Here is a 20,454-nt window from a genome sequence, read left to right as displayed (position 1 = left end):
ATGCCTAGTGATTGCCAACGTCACGACACGGCCTGGAATCTTGTTTCGCACATGTCGATATGTGTCGTGGCGTTAAGATCCATCGCATGGAGGATCTCAACGTCTTGACATGAATGGTCTATGCACGAAAGTCGGTTAGGCGGGTACTCACAACGAAGTATGCCTCAGGTTGCAATTAGAGTGCGCCTGACTGTGTAAAAGCATCAGTAAAGCGCTTGCACCATCGATAGAAACGTTGCTTAGGCTGCACATTATCGAAAGCTTGTAGCCTTACATCCTGCTCTTGCGTCTGGCATGTCAATTTTCTGTACAGATTCTATAAAAAGTTCAAAGAACGAACGTAAAAAAAACTAAAAAATCTGAGGAAACGGGCATTTCTCAGCGAATTTTGTTCTGAGAGCAATGCACTTCTCACCCTTTTCCTTGTTAATTTCGATGCCTTTGGAGAAGAATTCCCCTGGCCAGCTCTCCAGCCACTCCTCAGCAGGTGCGCTCACGGATCCTGATCGGTGCACCCCTTCCCTGGTGACGCGACTTCAAAATCCGGAGAAGTTAGTAGTCACTTTAGGCCGAGCCTGGACTCTGTTGGTAAAGCAATCGACTGGCAGACGTGCTTCATCTAAATAAGCTGTGTACGTGTTTGCATGGTTTACTTTTGACCTCAAGTGTGCGCGGGAACAAACTAGGCGAGGCGGCAGGGCACAGCCGCCGGCAGCACATGGCGCGACATGACAGGATAAAAGTTCATATGCTTTTAACCGCATCATCATCCAATGTCACGTTGCCAGCCGGCGTTTAGCTACCTTTTCCCGAAAAAAATGTGCGTTTCTGAACTAACACGAACACTTTGTACACACCAATTTCATAAAAGATATCAAAGTTTGAACACGTTTTACCATCTCAAGGTAATGGCAGAGTGGTTTTGGAAGTCCCGCCAGGATCAACCACGCAATGTTCAAAGTGAAGAGCCGTATGGCGATCTTTGGTTTTACCCGGCGAGATGAGTGGCACGGTCACACCTGCTATTGTATCACAACTGATCGCAGCTGTGTGACGTGTGATATATGTGAACTGGCAGGTGGTGCCAGACGGATTCAACAACAACAAGGACAATATGTTTTCGAATTTAGTTGTTCACGTTTTCATCGCCAAAAGGCTTATGGAGTTGATGCTATCCTGCTGCTAGGAGTAACTCAGAATGTGGGTGTGCAGCTCGTTTTTCCGACGGGAAAAATGACATTGGGCTTTATTTTACAGCTATAGCACTAATAGTTGCATGTGCTTTGTTTTTTGGACATGTGTATTATGCAATGTTCGCAATACACTGATTAGCCAGAATGCTTGTGCATAAATACTACGAAACGCACCACATAAGGAAAAACATAAAGAAACATGAGCCATGCTCACAATTATTTTACAACGAGCATGCTTTGACGTTGATTTCTACCCCGATGGCGTTTAGCAAATTGATTATTTTCGGATGACGCTTTGGATTTGGGAAAGGATGTATACTTGATACCTAGTTCGCTACAAATATTAAATCTTTCGCACCGCCTTAACCTCTCCACCTAATGTTTCCCTAAATAGCTCACTCAGCCCAACGTGCCCCTTCTCAACGTACATTTCACTGAGTCCAATCTACTAGAGGTGTCACTGCTGAGCCCACATCGGACCGTAAGATAGGTAAAAGGCAACTCAAAAGTGAACATCTGCGTACCGCTGACACTGCCCGACGGCGGCCCACAGTAGATTCTGCCTGGCTACGGGAAAATAGAGGGCCCCCCTTTTAATTATTTTTAACCTTCGTCTTTGGTACCTGCGGTGGTCAAAAAGTCTATAGCATCCCGACTTTTGTCGGGATTTTGCAATTTTGAATGAAATCGACGTGACCACCCGCCCCATAGCCGTAAAGCTACGACGAATATTGCACTTGAATGTCTTACATGCGCCGATATCGCCATGGCGGATATTAAATAAGGGACTACAACGAAAGGCATGTCAAGAGCTGTGACGGAACGTTGATTCCGCATTTAAACTCGGATATAAGTAGGGGTTTCTATAGCTATGCTGCTGTCTTTACTAAACATTAATGCATGCATTTATATATGTACGTGTGCAGTATGCATTTGTGTTATCGAGAGGACATACCTAAAGATCATGAATGCTGAGTCCGCTATGATTTTTAACAAAATTCATGCACACCGCACACGCACAGCACTGCACACACCACACCACACACACACACACACACACACACACACACACACACACACACCACACACACAACACACCACACACATATATATATTATATATCTATATATAATATATATATATATATATATATATAAGTTGGAGAGCAGGTTTTCATTAAGGCCATGTTTCACTGGCAATTACAGCATATCTGGCACTTACTGCTTTTTCAGTAAATATTCAGTCTCGAATTCATCGTTCTCATTCATCGGAAAACCGTTTTTAGAAGGGTGCCTATATATTTTGTATCGCTTCGTTGGTCCTGCCAATATCATCAAACAACGTAGGCATAACTGCTCATAGTAACAAAATACAAAACAAATCCCTTAATGCTTCGTCACTATTCACGAACGTGTCAGTTCACGAAACCATCTAAATCACCCTTGAATGTTAATTCATGCGTGTGTATTCCGGTACTGAGGTCACCCTGGGTCGTGCTAAAGTCGTCCTTTTCGGATGTCCAGAAGCTGAACTCTATCGCCAAGTCAATGGGGTCGCCATGGGGTCACCACTTGGTGTGTTATATGCAGAGGCCTATATGGCGCACAGCGAGTCACGGGCTATTGTCACGAGTCACGTGCAACTGCATCTCAAAGAATGAGCATGTTGTCTTCTACACCCATGGACCAAAATAACTTTCTAGCCAAGCAGCTAGCTGCAAAAAGTAAAGTACTCTTTGCATGTAGCAAAACAGTTGGGTATATAGAAGCATGTGTTCATTAGTGTCCTATCTATCCTATTCCCACTTGATATAAACCGTTCACAACTTGAACGCAAACAATGCATTTGCATGCCTGTGATTCTCCTTTTATGATTTTGGTCCCACACACTTAGGACAGAAAGTCAGGCAATGAACATACCACCTGAGCATACCACCTGAGACTGTCCATTCATGCCTAAAAAAAACAAAGGCCTGGAGTAGCTTGTATGATCACCAGAACCCTTAACAAATGGCTAAGATGTGGATGAGATGTCAAAGCGCCAGCGGTCATGACAGATATCGGATGACGGGTGGCATGTACCTAACTCTTGCACCACGTTTCGAGAGCATGCTTGGACTTTATAATTGTATTTGACTCTGAAGCACCCACGGCGGACGAGAGGTGTTTCTTACTTTGGCTTGAACGCCACGTCATGTAATAAGGCATTTATGATTCCTCTCTTAGCGTGACTAAAGCAAAATAGTAAACGCCAAGTGACGTACTATCGCCAACATACATGGATAAGGTTGTTTTTGACAATGCAAATGTGACTTCATGCCACTATACCACGCACGATTACAAATAACAAAGACATTTTTCTCTATTATACGCCATAACGGGAGATTTAGTAACATTTGGTATTTTAGCAATGGGGTCTCAAAATTGACGTAACTTTTTCATTCTCCTGAATGAGAGTAGCGCAATCGCCTATCTTTGGACAGACGCACGAGTGGATTGTCATTTTGACGCAGCCGGTAATTTAGCAGGAAATAATGGTCGGAGTTTAGGTTGTTTTATCTGTTGGTACGTCCGTGACCGGATCACACCTGAAGTATCATATATGTGTCGAGATGCTCGTTTTAGTTTTTTTCAGAAGTCGTACTAGGTGAACGTCGTCCTACGCTTGTGAACTGGATGCCGCTCAGACTGTCGACTGGCAAGTATAAGTACGTTATATCTAATCTGGAGTCTGAAAATGTCAGACAATGTGCTAATGCTCATCGGGCCTTTCATCAGGCTTCCCTGGTTTCGAGTAACTTATTTTTTCAGTTTTGAGCACTTTTGACCAAAATAAATTAACAAACAACTTAACCTGAAGATATTCGGAGGGCCCAGCATTGCTATGGGAATTTTGGAAGTCCGTAATGTGGAAGCGCATTGGCGCGGATTCATTGGATAAATTTGTCTCGCTAGTCAGACCGGGCCGGATTTGAATGAGGAATCTGGGCAAAGCGGATTGGCGGGCAGACTGGATCTGGACGAGCCGGACTGCACTGCACCGGATCCTGTAAATCCAATTCATGAAGTGCTCTTATTTGTTCCCTCTCGTCAAATCGCCACTCTCCGTTTTCATGACAGCAGTGAAGTGACCACACTTGACCCGCCACCTTCCGCGTCCCGCGGCGGACGCCACGTCCCGGACCCCTCGGTCCGCCGGCGCCGACCCGCCCGGCATCGTCGGCCGCCGCCGCTCGGCGAGAGCGGCCTGTGCGTCGGCAGTGGCCGACTTGTTGCGTCGAACGCGACGCGGTCGGCCGACGGGGCGGCAGTGGCCGGCGGGACTGACGCGCGAGAGGAAGGCACGCCGACGGAGGTGAGACGGGGCCGGGGGCGAGAGGGAGGGGAGGGGGAGTCACGGGCCGTCGGACCGGGCTGACATCTGGCCTGGCGATGCCGCCTCAGTCGCCACTGAAAGTGCGTTTGGAATGCGCTAGTCGAAAATAATTAGTGTAGTTCTTGCATTGAGTGCTGCGTCTGACAACCACATTTTTTTGCTGATGCATCTTATAAACATTAGATAGCTGAACGATATCTCTGCAAGGCAATGCTCTTCATTTAGAGACATTTAAGCAAACATCAGATATGATGAAGTAAGCCCAACGTCAATACGTCAATACGTCTATCAATACGTTAATTAGCACTGGGATATAGTAGTTCAGTATCAACACGTCATTGTTTGCTTGCGTCACCGTACTTCGCACAACATTGATTGAGAGCCAACTGACGACCGTCATGTCTGGAAGTTGTGCTTCCGAACGCCAGATAAGAACGGCTCAACAATTATATTTGTGCTGACCTTGATCACTGGCACGATTTGAATAGCATTATGGCGCCATAGATGTCTGGGTGACCTTGACACAGTCTGCATGAGATAGTCTGGTGGCGCATCTCTGCGGGCGTGTAACTCAGAAACTGGAAGGGTGTAGGTTTTAAGAAGGGCAGGGCTGTGAGCCGCACCGAGTGATCATCAAGACGGCTATATCAGTGATCATCATCAGTAATCATCAAGACGGCTATATCAGTTCAAAACCCCATACAAATGTGGAATAACCCCTTTAACGTCACGACGTCGAACCCTTTCACGATGAACCATCGTGTTCAAAACTCAGGTTCTGTTTGATGAGCGGCTGTTGATCATCACTGGCAAAGTTTTGTTGTTGATGTTCTCCAGTTCAGCAGTTAGTTGACAGCCCGAGCGCCGCTTGCCTGAACCATTTGGCGGCAATTATAATTATAAAAGCCATATGCTAGCCGACCTATATGTACTCATATGTGGTGCGGTGTAGACAGATCAGCTCATGATATCCACATGGACATGGACATTTCACGGCCCTTAGAACATCATTTGGACGATCTCCAGCAAAGCCACAAGTCTCATTAAATGTCACGCTACTATGCCACTCGGTAAGCCAGAGGTTATCGCTCCTTTTCGCTAACATTAAAGGGAGTATTTGTCTTCCGAAATGGCCCCGTAGCGTGAGGCGCCAATTTGGTTGCCGTTTCCCAACGGAACAGTAGCGACCAAGATATCTGTCATGTTTGACGTCGGAGTCAGTTCCAGGCAGGCTTGTTCATTTCTGTCGACGGCAGCCGACATTCGAGACCATAAGTCATCGAACCAATCTGTCTTGACGCGACGCCCGGCCATCGTTTGCAGGACTGGAGGCGTAATCCCTGGTCCCGAAACGACCCCGAACGCAGCTGAGCCGCCCAGATAGCGCCGCTGGGCGGATGACGGTGAACCCTCGCTGTCCAGCACCAGCGTTCGCCGCCTGGCGCTCCCGTCCTGCGGTCTGCAGCGGTGGTGGAGCCGACGGTCGGCCCGTGCTGCAGCGGCGGGACCTGGGCACGGCTCCGTGTCGGCACAGCACCGCAGCTCCTGTGGTTAAGGAGTGATCTTCAGCCATGTGGCCAGTCGGCAGCTAAGTCCTGAGATCCAGCCGGGCTGTGGTCGCCTGCTGAGCGGCAGCAAGTCGGTGACTGTCGCTGGGACACGGACCGAGTACAGCGGTCTGCCTGACTGAAGCCGAGCCGGTGACTGTCGCTGGGACACGGACCGGGTAAAGCGGTCTGCCTGGCTGAAGCCGAGCCGGTGGGTGGCGAGAGTGACGAGACGCTCAAAGTGGTCAGAATCGAGTCGATAAGACGGACGGACTGCGAGACGGTCTCAGTGCGCACTTGAGCAGAGTCTGCCACCAGACCGCCGCCATGTACGGCCTCCTGCTGGAGAACCTGGCCGAGTTCATCAAGGTGACATACGGCGAGGACCAGTGGGAGACGGTTAGGCGAGAGGCCCTGGTGGACATGCCGTCCTTCTCCACGCACCAGGTGTACCCAGAGGCGCTGCTGCCTCGGCTGGCCAAGACCGCCTGCAAGGTGGGTCACCAGAGCGTCGCGTGGTGTGGCTTCCAAGGGCTACCGCTAGAGGGCACGGGTGTGCGCTAGTGGGAAATGCCCCGGTTGCATGCGTTGGAGTATCTTTTATACTAACATGTAAGCTTGAATGGTTTATCTAGTCGTAGGTTCACTGCGACGGCAACGTATTAATAATCGTTGACCGCCGGGGGTCTTAGCAGCCGTGGTGTTTTTTTTTTTTTTTTAATAACTTTTAAACCCCTTGATGCATGCGTTGAACTTTTCAGCAACGGAGTTCACACCTCCACAGCACTTGCTGTCAATATTTGAAGATTCTCCATCTCATAAGCCACTAGTTACGATCTATTTTCCATGGCTGAGGTCACTGATAACGATTTTTAAAATAATTCTCCCCTTTAACTTAGTTCCACATATTGCAGGTGATGATAACCGATGCTTGGTGTAATTGCTGACCGTTTCGCTTCAGTACGATGTTCTTGAGATAACCGTCCGGGGCCTATGACCAGAATCTGCATGACCGGTTTTGAAATGGCGCAGGTTGCACCCACAGATAGGTCGTTGTCAGTTGATGAGTCGGGGGGCGGGGGATGTTCACAATGTCCACAGGTCATAATGTTCACAGGTCATGACGACTACAGTTCATAACGCCCACAGCTCACAACGATTACAGTCCATAATGTTCACAGTCCACAATTTATCATCCACAAAATAATTCCGCCTGCGTCCGCCGGGGTGAAAAATTTCATCCTTTTGGGAGGGACGCGTCGCTACGCGCAGTGGCCCAAATTCCTCCGATTTGGTATACAGTGGAGCACTATTGTTGCGAGATGAATCTCCCGCGGCCCTCTGAAACTCGACTCTGAATAAACCGACTGGAATAGGCCGACTCTGAATAAGACGCTGAAACAAAACCGACCGAAATTGAGTTGACCATGCACATGACAGATGGAAACCGGCCCTGCAGGAATAAGCTCGACCTTGCATGAAACCGACCGCCATCCCCCGGCTGCACTGGGACAGTCGCCTGGCAGGCGTTACAGGGCTGGACTGGAGCGCAAAAGGGGCATTATGGTGCATAGTCGGGCTGAGCATGCGTCGGCATGTAACCACTCAGTCATCGAAGGGGGGGGGGGGGGTCTGAGTCATGATGGCTGAGCCTGTGTACGTTGCAACTTTGGGAGGTACAGCTATGGGAATAGAGATGTTCAGCCTGGCTGATGCAGTGCACGGCATTGCTAATGTGTTTTATATGGGCATTTTCCCGTTACATATGCATTTTACATCCAGTTGGCATTTCGTCCCGTTGACTGTTCGGTGTTCTCACTGAATATTTGCGACAGGTACCCAGGGGCGGCGCCACCGGTATGGACGGGGGACGTTTGCCCTCTTTTGTCACGTAGGAGGGGACACGCCCCCTAGCTTAACAACGTTCTTGCAAGAGGAGATATACTCTGCGCACATGTTTCCACTCAGAAATCCCTATTCCTAATTTTAGGCATGACGTATTTCCTTCACGTCGGTAGGATTGCATTGTCACAAATGTGAACACTATGCTTCTAGGACTCCGAAAGACTGCTCGGCGATATTCCCCTATATTGCCCGAGAACGCTCAATGTCTTCCGCGCGTAGAGTTTAATACCAAATTAGGAAGTGATCGAGCATGTCGTGCCAGTTCACCATAGATATTATACATTTTTCAAAGAAAAGGTGAAAACTGGCATTGAACTGTACCTTATGTACTACATTCTTATATAACTGTTCCAAATACAGCTGCAATTACGGCCTACGCACCACGTACGCTCTCATCAATGACAATCATGCGTTAGCACCAGTTCCACCATCGTGTTTTAGATATATCTTTGATACAGAACTAGTCACAGTCCTGCAATTCTGCGGATAGTTCTTATTCATTGCGCACCTGGAAACCTATTTGTATATCAGCACCTTGCGTAGTAACGTTAGTGTACGTTTTCAGGGGCTCAGCAAAAGAAAAGGAAAGAAAAGAAAAGAAAAACAGCGGAGCACCGCGAAATTTGTAGTGCCTTTTATGCATCCGTTTTGTGTTAAGCGGGTCACTGCGCTGGCTTCGGTCAAAGTTTAAAAAAATAGAACCCTCGGTAAATATTGCAGAGATTTACTGGTCTGGTTCAATCTTTAAGAACTTTATGGTCCTATAGCTTGTAGCGAAATGGCCTTCAGCGAGCACTGCGGCAATGGCCGGCCATACTAGTAGGAACCAACTTTGGAGCGTTGACTAGACCCGTGTTTTCTGGACCATCGCTAATAAAACACATTCCGATGCGTTTTATATGCTTTCCCTTCCGAAACTTCTCTAAAATCATGAATAAAAAACGCAAATTTCGCGATTTAGATAACTTCTGAGCTAGAAGTACAATGAAAATATCCAAAAATAGTTACATTTTAAACTCACAGCACTTGAATTAATGCATGCCAATAACCTGACAAAGTTGTTTTAATTTCTGACAATGTGCAATTCTGACAATCTGACAAGTATTAACTCGCACCCGGGTAGCCGGCTAATACCCTTCGCTCGGGTGGGGGTGAGGGGTGGGGGTCAACTTGACCCCCTGAGATCTCGGGAACTAAGCAAGCTATAAACTTCAAATAAACAGAGTGTATTGACCTAAACGTGAAGTCACTTAGGTCAAATTTTGAGGTTTCTAGGTTATGATATTCAGGTCAAATAAGGTCAAACACGGTTAAATGCCAGGTTGGTCTCCAAAGTGCCCCCAGAACCTAGATAACTGCTTCTTAGCGCAAGGTCAGATGCTCAATTAAAGTAGTGACCTTTTTTGACCTTTTGAAGGTCATGATGACCAAAATCATACAACACTGCTTTGAGCTTTGCATTTGGATGAGCGACAAAGATTGTGCTAGACAGTATGTTTCTAAAAACAAAACGTTGACCTGGGTTATTTCAGGTCAATGACCTATTTTGACCTCTCAGAAGTCCATGGAAGATGCATAACACGGTTTCTGCTATCAATAAATTTGAAATGAGCACCAGAAACTATCTCCTACAGCAAGCCCTAGAGTAATAAAACGGGCTGATTTTGACCTTAGTCTGACCTCTGTACCTGACCTTAGGTCAACGTAACTTGCTCATTCAACATTTCTGTTGTCTAAGAAAGTATCTCAGAGATGTATGGCTCCGTCTAACACTCCGCTGTTGCATCAGCTTGAACGATTCCCTAGAAACTGACTTCGCTGAAACCATGGCCTGATTTTGACCTGCCATAGATCAGCGACCTTACAAGGTATATATGCATTGGGACGTCAGAGGATCCGCTATTCGATTGTCTACAGATACGCAAAATTTGGCGCGGCTGCACCGCGCCGCTCGGAAACCATTCTGGAAAAACCTTTGGGGGTTCAATTTGACCCCCTACCTGAGCGCGTGTAAAATAACATTCTGGACCGTAGACAAACATACGGAGGAATTGCTTCAAGTTCGCAGGATTGTGGAAGACATTTTACATTTCGTCCCATTCAATAAATTTTTCTACGTGCCCCAGCAGTCTAGCACGGGGTATTAAGCCGTGTTACTCATGAGATCATGCAACTTTTATAACGGATATTATCCGAACCTTTTACCCAGATGCATGTTTGGGATCCAAACTCACGCTAGGCAGTGTTTGTTGCATAAGCCCTGACCTCTACCATCCGAGCGTCCAATTTCAGGTCAACGGTATAATTTGGTGGCGGAAGTTTAAGGTACCCGCGAGGGTTGTTGAGCCCGCGAATCGACATCACTACAACATCAATGTCATATCAATATCAATCTCATATCAATGCCCGGTTACTGATTCGTCGACTGAACGAAGTCAACCAGCTCCTGCAGAAACACCACATGGACATCCTGTGTGTCTGAGACCTGGCTCAAGCCCGAGGTACTCGACAGGGTGCTGATATTCCCGGGTTTTAGCATACTGCGGCATGACCGCGTTGTCGCCCGGCTGACAGCAGCCCAGCAGACCCCGCCGCGTTGAGGTGGAGTCGCCGTACTCGTCGCGGACTCCCTCCGCGCAACGAAGCTCGACATAGGCGGCATCGACCCCTTGGTGAAATTCCTGTGGCTCTCGGTGAGCGGCCCTGGCCGCCGCACCGTGGTGGTTGGTGTCATCTACTGACCGCCGGGAGGACGAACGTCCCGAGGCTGGAGAGCCTTCGAGATCGACTACAGGCCGCCGTCGCCACAGGAACACTGGCACTCGCACCGGTGACTTAATTATCAATCTTCTCAACCCGGACGTCCCGGCGTACGCGGTTTTCAGGCCATCCTGAGGGACATGAGTCTCGAACAGCTGGTCGCCAAGCCTATCGGCCTTCACTCAACACCAACACTTCTAGACCTGATCGCCACCAATACAACCGGTCTCCGGAACTCAGCTGAGGCTCTCCACAAGCCTATGGCGGACCACCAGCCGGTGCTGCTCCGCGCTCCCGTCCCCAGAGAGCGCCGACGGTCAGTCACCGCCACCGTGCGACCGTGGAAACGCGTCGACTGGGACGCGCTTAACCTGAGCCTGCTGCTCGCTGATTAGGAGCCGCTCTACACCGCTGGCACGGCCGATGACAAGGTGGCCGCATTTATGGAAGTGTGGAACGTCGCAGTCGACGCCCACTCCCTGATCACGGCCATGACGTCACACCGTCCCGGCTGGCCACGCCTGCGTGGAGATACCGAAGCCTCCGCAACTGTGGAGGAGCGCGACTGCGCCTGCGGGCCTGGTAGCGCTGCCATACCACAGAGGCGCGCGGCATGCACCAGCCGTGCCGTAACAGAGTGAACGGACCGATTGCTCTCGCGCGACGCTCCTACCTGTGCAGCAGTCTGCTGACAGGGCGCGCGAGACTTCTGGAGCCCCCTCAAGCAGTTCGGACTGCACCAGCGAGAGGGTGCGACACCCCTGATTACGACATGGGCACCCGGGCGGACGCACTCAATGCCCACTTCGCTGCCATTGCCCCCGTTTCGCTGCGGAGGCGGCGGCGGTGCGTGACAGTGCGGATGCGCCCCCACCGGACCACGCCCGTACGTGTCTGTGCCTCGGCGTTCTCCCTACATCCAGTCACTCTACCGAAGCTCTCTCCAACCATGGGGAAGATGAACGCGTGGAGCTTGTCGGTGCCGGTGGTGTGCCACTCCATGCAATGAAAAAGTATTTCCTTGTAATCGGCACTCATCGTCTATATCTGATCAGCTTTTCCGTCACATCATGCAAAGTTCTCTGTCCGTCTGGAAGAGTCCGAGTACGCGCTGATCGACGCTGTCGGGTGACTGGCAAGGGCTGTCAGCAGTGGCCATGTCGCGTCGATAACGACGATTGACCTTTGCAAGGCCATGGACAGCGCTGATCGCGGCGTCCTCCTGAGCAGGCTGGAATGGTGTGGGGTGTCCTCGGAATGGTTCCGGGACTACCTGAGCGGTCGGAGGTATGTGGTTGGTGGTGGCTCGGTTACCCTATCCCTGTCCCGCGGGGTGGCCCAGGGATCCCTTGTCGGTCCAACCCTGTTTTTCATCTTCATCAACGACCTATGCAGTTTTCTACCCCACGGCCGCCCACCATCCTACGCCGATGACACCCAACTCCTTGACTCAGCCACCCCCGATGTCGTCGGCCTGTCCAACCTATACCATCCAACCGTGTCATAGAGTCATTTCAGTGCCTTCAAAACCGGTTTCAGTCGTAGCCTTAAAATGGACCCCTAAAACACAGATTTCATGCTGCTCGGCACCACACCCTTTATCACAAATACCGGCAACATTCACATTGCAATCTCTGGCGCAGAAATTCACCCATCATCTTCAGTGAAGGTACTGGGTGTACTCCTCGATCACCACCTTACCTGGGAACCTCACATTTGCTAGCTCGTTCTGCACTGCAATGCAATCCTCGCATCACTGCTCAAAATTTGACACCACTTCAGTCCTTAGGTTTTGAAGCTCCTTGTCCAAATTGACGTCGTCCCTCATATCCTCTACTGCCTGTTCATTTTGGTTGCAGCGGCCGAGCGTCATCTAGGCAGGGTGCAAAGGGTAATGCACTTGGCAGCCAGGCTAGTGAGTGGTGTCCGCCGTAGCGACCCGATTTCACCCGTCCTGGAATCGTTCGGCTGGCGCAGCGTCGCGAATCTTGTGCACCACCGGCACTGCCTGATGTGTACGGGGCGCTGCACGTCCCGAATCCCCCAGTGCACTGCGTGCTCGCTTCATGACGCGCGCCGAGTCTTCCCGGTGTCAAACTCGGGCTGTTTCGGGAGGTGTCGGCTCGCTGCGCTTGCCGCGCATCCGACTGACCGCCACCCAGCGACATTTTCCGTACCGCGCCGCCGCCCCATCGAACCGGTCTGCAGCGGCCGTCCGCATCTCCCCGCGCCGGACATTTTCGACTGTTTTAAATCGCTGTCCCATTGGCTGAAACTGATTTGACCTGTACGTAAAAGTTGATCTCTGTGTACTGCGTGCCTTTTTCTCGCACGACTAGGCGCAGAACAACCACCATGAGGATGCGCATTCAATAAAATAACCACATAACTGTAACTGTATCACAAGCCACGGATCGGTCCGTCCTACCCTTTACTTCACCAGACGTTTAGCGCGGCCGCTTCCACTGGCCGTAGGCCATGACTGCCAGGAGCAAAAAGCAAGCGCCTACAGCAACCCGAACCCACTTCGCCACGGGTGGGTTGATCGGAAATCAGGTGCTGTAACCAACTGAACTGTCGGGACGGGGCATAAGATGCGTCTCGTTTTAACTCCATTACGTTGTAACATGCTACTCATGCAGCCTGAAGAAATCCCCTGGTATTCATTTCTTCCTCATTTTAAGCTCGTAACATTATTATTATTGATCGCTTGGAGACTACGTGCAACAACCTCGCAGCGGCGCACTAGAGGGGCAAAGGGTTAACCGCTCCCTTTCCATTTACTAAGGGAGAAAATGTACCCCCTAAAACCGTCCTCCGAAATGTGAGGCACATCGCGCGGAAGCCCATCCCTGAAATCGTCAAGCTTGAGCGTCCTCCTGTGTGACCCTGCCTGCCAGTTAAGCCGCAGCTGAACGCAGCTTCAGCGCACGACGAGGGCTGAAACTTGCCTTGCGCAATGATGATGCAGGAAAGGATCAACGCAGTCACGTGCGTCACCTTCGCCTGGATCGACTGGATCCAGCCCATGCTACAGTCGCTTTCGCCGCTCTAAACGCATCACTTTCGAGAACGCTGGGCTGGGCTTGCGGCCGTTCCATAAATATCTGGTGCATACCTGGACGAAGTATGTGAACTCCGTTGTCCTCAAGTAACGTGTCGCTTGGATGTCATTATTCACATCATAAAAAGTAGCCAGCTTTTGTCGCTATTCTTATTCCTTATAAGCTAACAAAACACTTTTGAAATCGGGCACTCAGCCGTAGCATGGCTGCGAGGCTAAGAAACATGAAGCATCACCCTGCGGAGCTTTTGTCAGCGAGCATGCACACGTTTATGCACTGACACATATTTTTGATGCAGTTTTATAGTACCGAGCTCTATGACACAGCATTCCCCACTCCCACAAACCGTGCGTGGGACCATTCTCTTGACGATTGTATGGTATGGTATAGCTTTCTGTGATACATTCTATTGAGCTCGAAGTGCTTTTTGAAACGCCGGTGGCAGGTCAAGTTGGCTTCATCTCAAGTAAATTTTAAAAAAAATCTAGAATAAAATGAATTTAATGACGCCGAATTTGAAGTCCTCGTACTTCATGATGACGCGTGCTTTCAATCCGACAAAACCGTGTAGGACCGTCCCTTGGGCAAGTCACGAGAATGGTTCGCAAATAGGATTATTAGCCCTTTTCGCTTGGGTGCCTGGCTGACCTTCCGGTCGAAACGACTTTCGGTCTTCACCAACCGATCATGCGCGCCGCAACGTCGCAGCTAATAGCATTTCCTATGAACGGCACGGGCTCGTTGACGTGCCGAACACGCCATGCGTCGCGTGGCTGTCCAGCCGAGACCCACCTCTTCCTGGTTGAAATTGGACATTGTACGGCACTCAGCGGGACACGAGGGCGGCAGCAGCTGAGCATGACTGGCTAGTTCGGCCATCTCCTTCCAATCGATCCCAGAACATTAGGGCGGCGCCGATTGGAGCGGGGTCGCCTGTGACGCAGAGCTGGCCGAGATGGCCAAGCGATTTCCGGTGTTCACGTCAGCTTCCACCACCGAGATTTATGTGCGGGCACAATTTCCGAGAATGTGTATGCGTTTGTCGGAGCAGGAAAGTCGTGCTTAGGGAACCTTTGCACATTTTCTGAGGATAGTTGAGACGATGTGAGAAGGTTTTGTTGTTTGATGAAGCTTACCGGAGGCGCCGACACTCGCGCCACGTTTGATGAAGCTTGCCGGAGGCGCCGACACTCGCGCCACGTTTGATGAACCTTGCTGGAGGCGCCGGTATTTGCGGCGCGTTTGATGAAGCTTGCTGAGGGCGCCAGCACTTGCGGCGCGTTTGATGAAGCTTGCTGAGGGCATCGGTATATGCGGCGCGTTTGATGGAGCTTGCTGGAGGCACTTGCACTCGTGGCGTGGAGCGTCTGACGCAGTGTTAAATCGGTGTTTTTGCATTACTATTTGGTGGTCGTAAGGTTTTCCCCAGAGTTAAAATCTGTCAACGGAACGTTCGCAATTTCCTCAAAAGGAATGCAATACGCCCAGAGGCACTCACAAAGAGGCGCACGAGCCCGTCTCCTCTTCTAAGCAATTGACTGTCACTCCAACATTGCAAAAAAGCGTATGAGAACGCCAGAGTGGCACCAAATTTCGCATTTCTCCTTGCAGCACACTTAAATTTGATAACAGGGGATTCCAAGGAAAGGCAGCATGTTATAAGAGTCTGCAGATGATAATCTCTGTAGGAGGCCAACGAGAGCTCCGGTCGGTAGCTCCTACAGCTCGTTCACCCCACGGTGACTCCGTGTGCACACCTGAATAGACATGTTCTGGGAGTGGGCCATTGGCATGACGTTAATAATGAGAGGGATGTTACTGACGTCGCGTCGGTCACTGCGGGATAGCCTCCTATAAGAGTAAACATGCTGTGTACGACAAATGCATTCCCATCCGCGATATTCCCCTGTCGCATGGCCTCAAGCAATGCAGGTAACAGTGTTGCGGTCACGGTGTCCACGCCCGCATCCCAGCAAAGGCTGGACCGTATGGGCAAGTGTCGAACCCTATGCCGTAATGCAGCATACGGTATAGTCTGTCAATAATGCGTACGAAAGTCTTTGAACGATCAAAATGATCGCAGATATCACGCAGGTAATTGATCCATCAGCGCTGTGCCTCTGGATTGTTTGGGCTTATTGGTGCCGAGCTACAACCGTGCCGAGCTACAACCGTGGGGCGAAAACATACCTTAAGATCAAGCTGTCACGCGCGCGTGCGTGCGCAGCCTCTGCTCTCGTGCTGTCGCGGGGACGCGACACTGGATGCTTGCCGAGTTGGAGAACGCGGACTTCAGTCGCAACCTAGGCATCTCAGCAGCGGCTGAACGGCTGCGGTTCTCAAGCCCTGCGCCAGCTTTTGCTGACGCAGGACTTGTCGGCTTTGCGCCAGCAGAGCTTTGTCAGCTTTTGCAGTTGGCTGACGGGTGAACCTTCAGTGATGCGAAAGAACACAGCCTCCGCTCAGCTGTTAAACATCTGAATAGTCCAACTGGGAGATGCATGAAGGTGTCGCCACTACTCCTGCAGAAAGCGTCCGACCTTTGGGGCATATTTCAAAGCATGCTCCGGTGCAACATCAGGACACGTTAGTAACCGCACTGCCAAGGTTTTGTCACCGCATCACATTTCTTTCTTTGTTGGTAGCCTCAGAGTGTAGCCGTAGTTCGCGACAACTGCGGTTATTGTGACTGCCACCGTCATGACGAAGGCGGAATCTGCTAAGGGCTGTCGTCATTCGTTACGGACTAGAGGCATCACTGTTGAGCTGTTATAACATCGCGGCCTGCGGGTTTAAAAGCAAAAAACTGAGGAGCTGGGGAGCCAAAAGCGTATTGGTGAAAGTTTGCACCAGTGCGTCGCTATAGACCTTTGATGCTCTGTCTCCGTTAGTCAAAGTGCATTTCAAAAAAGGCACTGTACCAAATACCATAGGGGAGATATCAAAGTCATGAAATAATTTTCGTTCAATTTGCGGGATGGTCACCACGTGTCTGCATATCTTTTTCCTTGAATAGAGCGTGTCATGCTTTCGTACAGTGTATGACACAAGCATTTGACAAAATAGTGTATTGCAGACCATACAGAAGACAGATGTTGAAAAAGCAAGTCAGATGAAAAATATTACTTTCACAGTAGTGAGCAGGGGGCTCAGTGATATTTCAGATTTCTCACGCTTGAGTGGCCGCTTCAAATGAATATTCTGAGCGATCCAGAATAAAAGAATTTCGAAAAAACTTGCATTACCGACCAAATCGGACGTTACTGATCCAACAATAAGTGAAAAGTGCAGAAAGGTGGGATAAACAAGCTTCCACCTTTGTGTCGAGGTTTGAACTGAGATGCCCATTTTAAAGACCATTCAGTGCAGGTTGCGGCCCTGCCATTCCTGGGCCTCAAAACCCTGCAACCTCTGAGCTAAGCGCCCGCAAACTGTTTCAAATACAAATCATGTTCTGTGCTACATAGTACGGGAAGCTGGACAATAGTATAAGTTGTGACGGAAATAGGACTTGCAATCAAACAACGTAAGAATATCCCATTGGCCAAGCTCGTGAATGCAAATAAAAAATATAACACACTGGTTAACTCTCGTCCTGATTCGCTCTTTTTCATAACGCCGCCGACTGACACTAACATACGATCCTCACCTCGTGCTGTTTCTCAACTAAGGAAGATAGAGCTGCTTAGCAGAAAGCACGAGTACAGTGATCTCAACGAATTCTCGCGACTGGTGATCAGTTTTATGGATTTATTTTATCATTTTAGATTTGATTTACAACTCACTTCATTATGTCAGGTCAAAGGCCAGATTTTCCGAAAGTCGCTCTTTCCAGTTTAACAGCATCATGCATACAAGACTCAAGACGTTATAGACCACCATGCATACAAGACAAGACCTCTTAGCGGCACAATACCTAAAAAGACATGCTTCTTGTTAAGTTCATAGTGAAATGGTATATAGTTCTGTGTTGTGGCGGTATGTTTATGATGTACGGCTCCGTTAAAGGGAGTGTTTCACAGGCATATGAGGTTTTGAACTGAAACAGTTTGGAGGACCTGTCAGTGCTGTTCACACCTCTGCCCTTCTAAAGACTTAAGCCCCTTTAGTTTCTGAGTTACGCACCCGCGAAAAGGGAGTGAGTGAGTATTTTGGTGGGAGGATTTCGAAGTCATCTTGCCATTCATGACGCCATCATAACGTTATTCAAATCCTGCCCTTCCATAAGCCATGCGGCAATCAAGGTCATGAAAAATACAACTGCCGAATTCATATCTGGCGTTCATGAGCACGATTTCCAGATTTAACGGCCGTTCATTGGCTCTTAATCAACTACTTCCGACGTCGCCCGCGTCGGTCGTAAATCGCCGTGCAGTCGGTTCCCCGAAAACCGCCGCTGCTCTGAAACCAAAAAGGCTACGGACACGTTCTGTATGTCAAAACGCGCGCAATAGATTTCACACAGGTCACTGGAAATTTGGAGGCGATTGCACGACTTACCGGGGAGATATCCATAGGAAACCTTAGGGGCGGGGGTCGCGCCGAACCCCGTAGCAGGGCCATAACTAATTTCACGGTATATGATATAATGCGATTAGGGTTATGTGATTACGTCATTTAAGTAACGATTATGATACAAATAAAAGTCAGAGTCCAATTGCTCACATTTCCACAGTGTGGGATGCCTCGTGCCACCCACTCACTCTGCACCAGAATCATCACGTGAAGCTGCGTGTCTTGTCACGGGTACACAGGCGCTATGCAAAATTCAGTTTTCGGCCGTGGCGCGCTTGATGTCCACGTGACGCAAAAGGCAAAAGACAACATACAAATAGACGGCAAATCGCTGATGCAAAGGTGTTAAAAAGGTGTCAGGTGTTAATATGGACTGGCGATGTGCCTTTACCCCAACGCACTTGTACTCACGGTACAGTGAATAGTTAAATTGCTATTTTGCACTCTTGGGTGTAAGCGGTAATTTCAAGATACTTCATTTGTGCTTCTGCTAAGTTATGTGTACACCTCGGCCTTTTATTCATATTTTTAGCACCATGTGGCAGATTATATGTTCATGATGCGATAGGATTGCACTGGGAGTGCACAATTATTCGGATAGATTCGCCGCTTTATTAGTTTGCGCTTTCTAACTGCGGGCGTAAAATTATTGCTCGTGGGTTGGGGATTTTAGCACAGTGCTAAATCCTGGATTTGATCATTTTACGCGAGATTTTTTAAAAACTTTTTTCGGTTAGTGAATTACTATTGAGTCGCACATGCTAAGCGGCTTACGTCATTTGTAATAGAAAGCAAAATAAATCAAGTAAGAATTAAGGTTTTGGCGCCGTACAATTATTCTAATTTTGGGTGTGTTTTCCTAAGTGTACACCCCTGAGCCCTATACTATAATATATCATTGAAACAAACTAAAACTGCATATACACTGTTCTTATAGGTCAACAAAGAGCACACCCGTTTAGGCCGTTATGTCAGATCAAAGGTCGCATTTTCCCGAAAGTCGCTTTTTCAGCTTCAAAACCTCATGCATATCACACCATGCCTCATAGCGACACCAAACCTAAACATAAGTATTGCTTGTTAAATTTGCAGTACGATGGTACGGAGTTTTATATGTTTTAACATGTTTTTTCTGGACGGCTTCGTTAAAAGGGGTGCTTTATATTTGTATGGAGTTTTGAATTTAGATAGCCGGGAGTAAATAGCCTCTTCCTCGAAAAAAAAACAGGAGAATAGAGATCATTTGATGCAGTTCACAGCCCTTACCTTAAGACTTTAAATCCCTCTGGTTTCTGAGTTGGGCGCCCACGAAGTGGCTCAACTATTTGTTCAGGCTTTTAAAATTCAACTGGACATACATGATGCCAGAGAAATTTTCATTAACATACTGCACTGTCATCTGGCCCGATACCTTTGACAACAAAAAAAAGGTGTTAATCTACACCCAACGCTGCTCTTTTTAACTTCACGGCAGTCTTTGATACTCCCTTCCGGGATTTCACTGGCTGGGGCAGGCAACAAAGCGCAACAACAAATGCGACAACGGACGGATCCAACCAGTCGCTCAGCACATACCCACCTTTCGGCCTTCCTCGACCTGGAGATAAGCCCATATTTAGCGGCTTATGAACAGTCGGTGTTTGACTCACCGCGTATATTTCGGCCACATAACTTTATGGAAATAAACGTTTCGATGAAGGCATGTTGCCGAAACATCAGTCAATCTATGTCTCCATTCCCCTGGGGTTTCTCCGAGGAATAAGGCTATTACTACTGTCTTATCGGTACGGTGATAAGTTTGATTGCGGTTGAGATGAGGCTCGAAGCGCACACATGGTTTTCATAAGGGGGCGTGACCTCGAGAACGCCTGCATAATGGAAGTCATTCCCAGTGTTGCCTGTCACCGGCTCGAACTCTCCCAGGCATTCTGCTGCCCTGGTGCTTATCGTGGCCCTTCGCCGTCGTTGTTTTCGCAAGCAAAGCCAGCTGTAGATCGAATTTAAACTTGAGACCCCGGCAAGTCCCGAGGGTGGAAAAAGATTGCTGTTGTGATTAGGCTATCCCATAGTCTAGGGCAGGTGTGCCTGCTTTCT

At 49.0% G+C, this 20,454-nt stretch overlaps 1 protein-coding gene across 1 annotated transcript in view; it reads left to right on the top strand.

Annotated features, from left to right (window-relative positions):
- Nucleotides 1-6,368: 6,368 nt before the first annotated feature.
- LOC119108259 (soluble guanylate cyclase 88E) overlaps nucleotides 6,369-20,454 on the top strand; it is a 76,416-nt gene continuing 62,330 nt past the window's right edge. Inside the window, exons 1-2 of the mRNA XM_037231839.1 lie at nucleotides 6,369-6,610; nucleotides 11,176-11,362. Of these exons, the coding sequence (XP_037087734.1) occupies nucleotides 6,443-6,610; nucleotides 11,176-11,362 (355 nt within the window). The 5' untranslated portion in view covers nucleotides 6,369-6,442. The remainder of the gene's footprint in view (nucleotides 6,611-11,175; nucleotides 11,363-20,454) is intronic.

The sequence above is a fragment of the Pollicipes pollicipes genome, unplaced genomic scaffold, assembly GCF_011947565.3.
Source record: "Pollicipes pollicipes isolate AB1234 unplaced genomic scaffold, Ppol_2.1 Scaffold_6686;HRSCAF=7923_pilon_pilon_pilon, whole genome shotgun sequence".
Taxonomy (NCBI): domain Eukaryota; kingdom Metazoa; phylum Arthropoda; class Thecostraca; order Pollicipedomorpha; family Pollicipedidae; genus Pollicipes; species Pollicipes pollicipes.
Note: the sequence above shows the minus strand (reverse complement) of the source record. Positions and strands in the feature narration are given on the sequence as shown.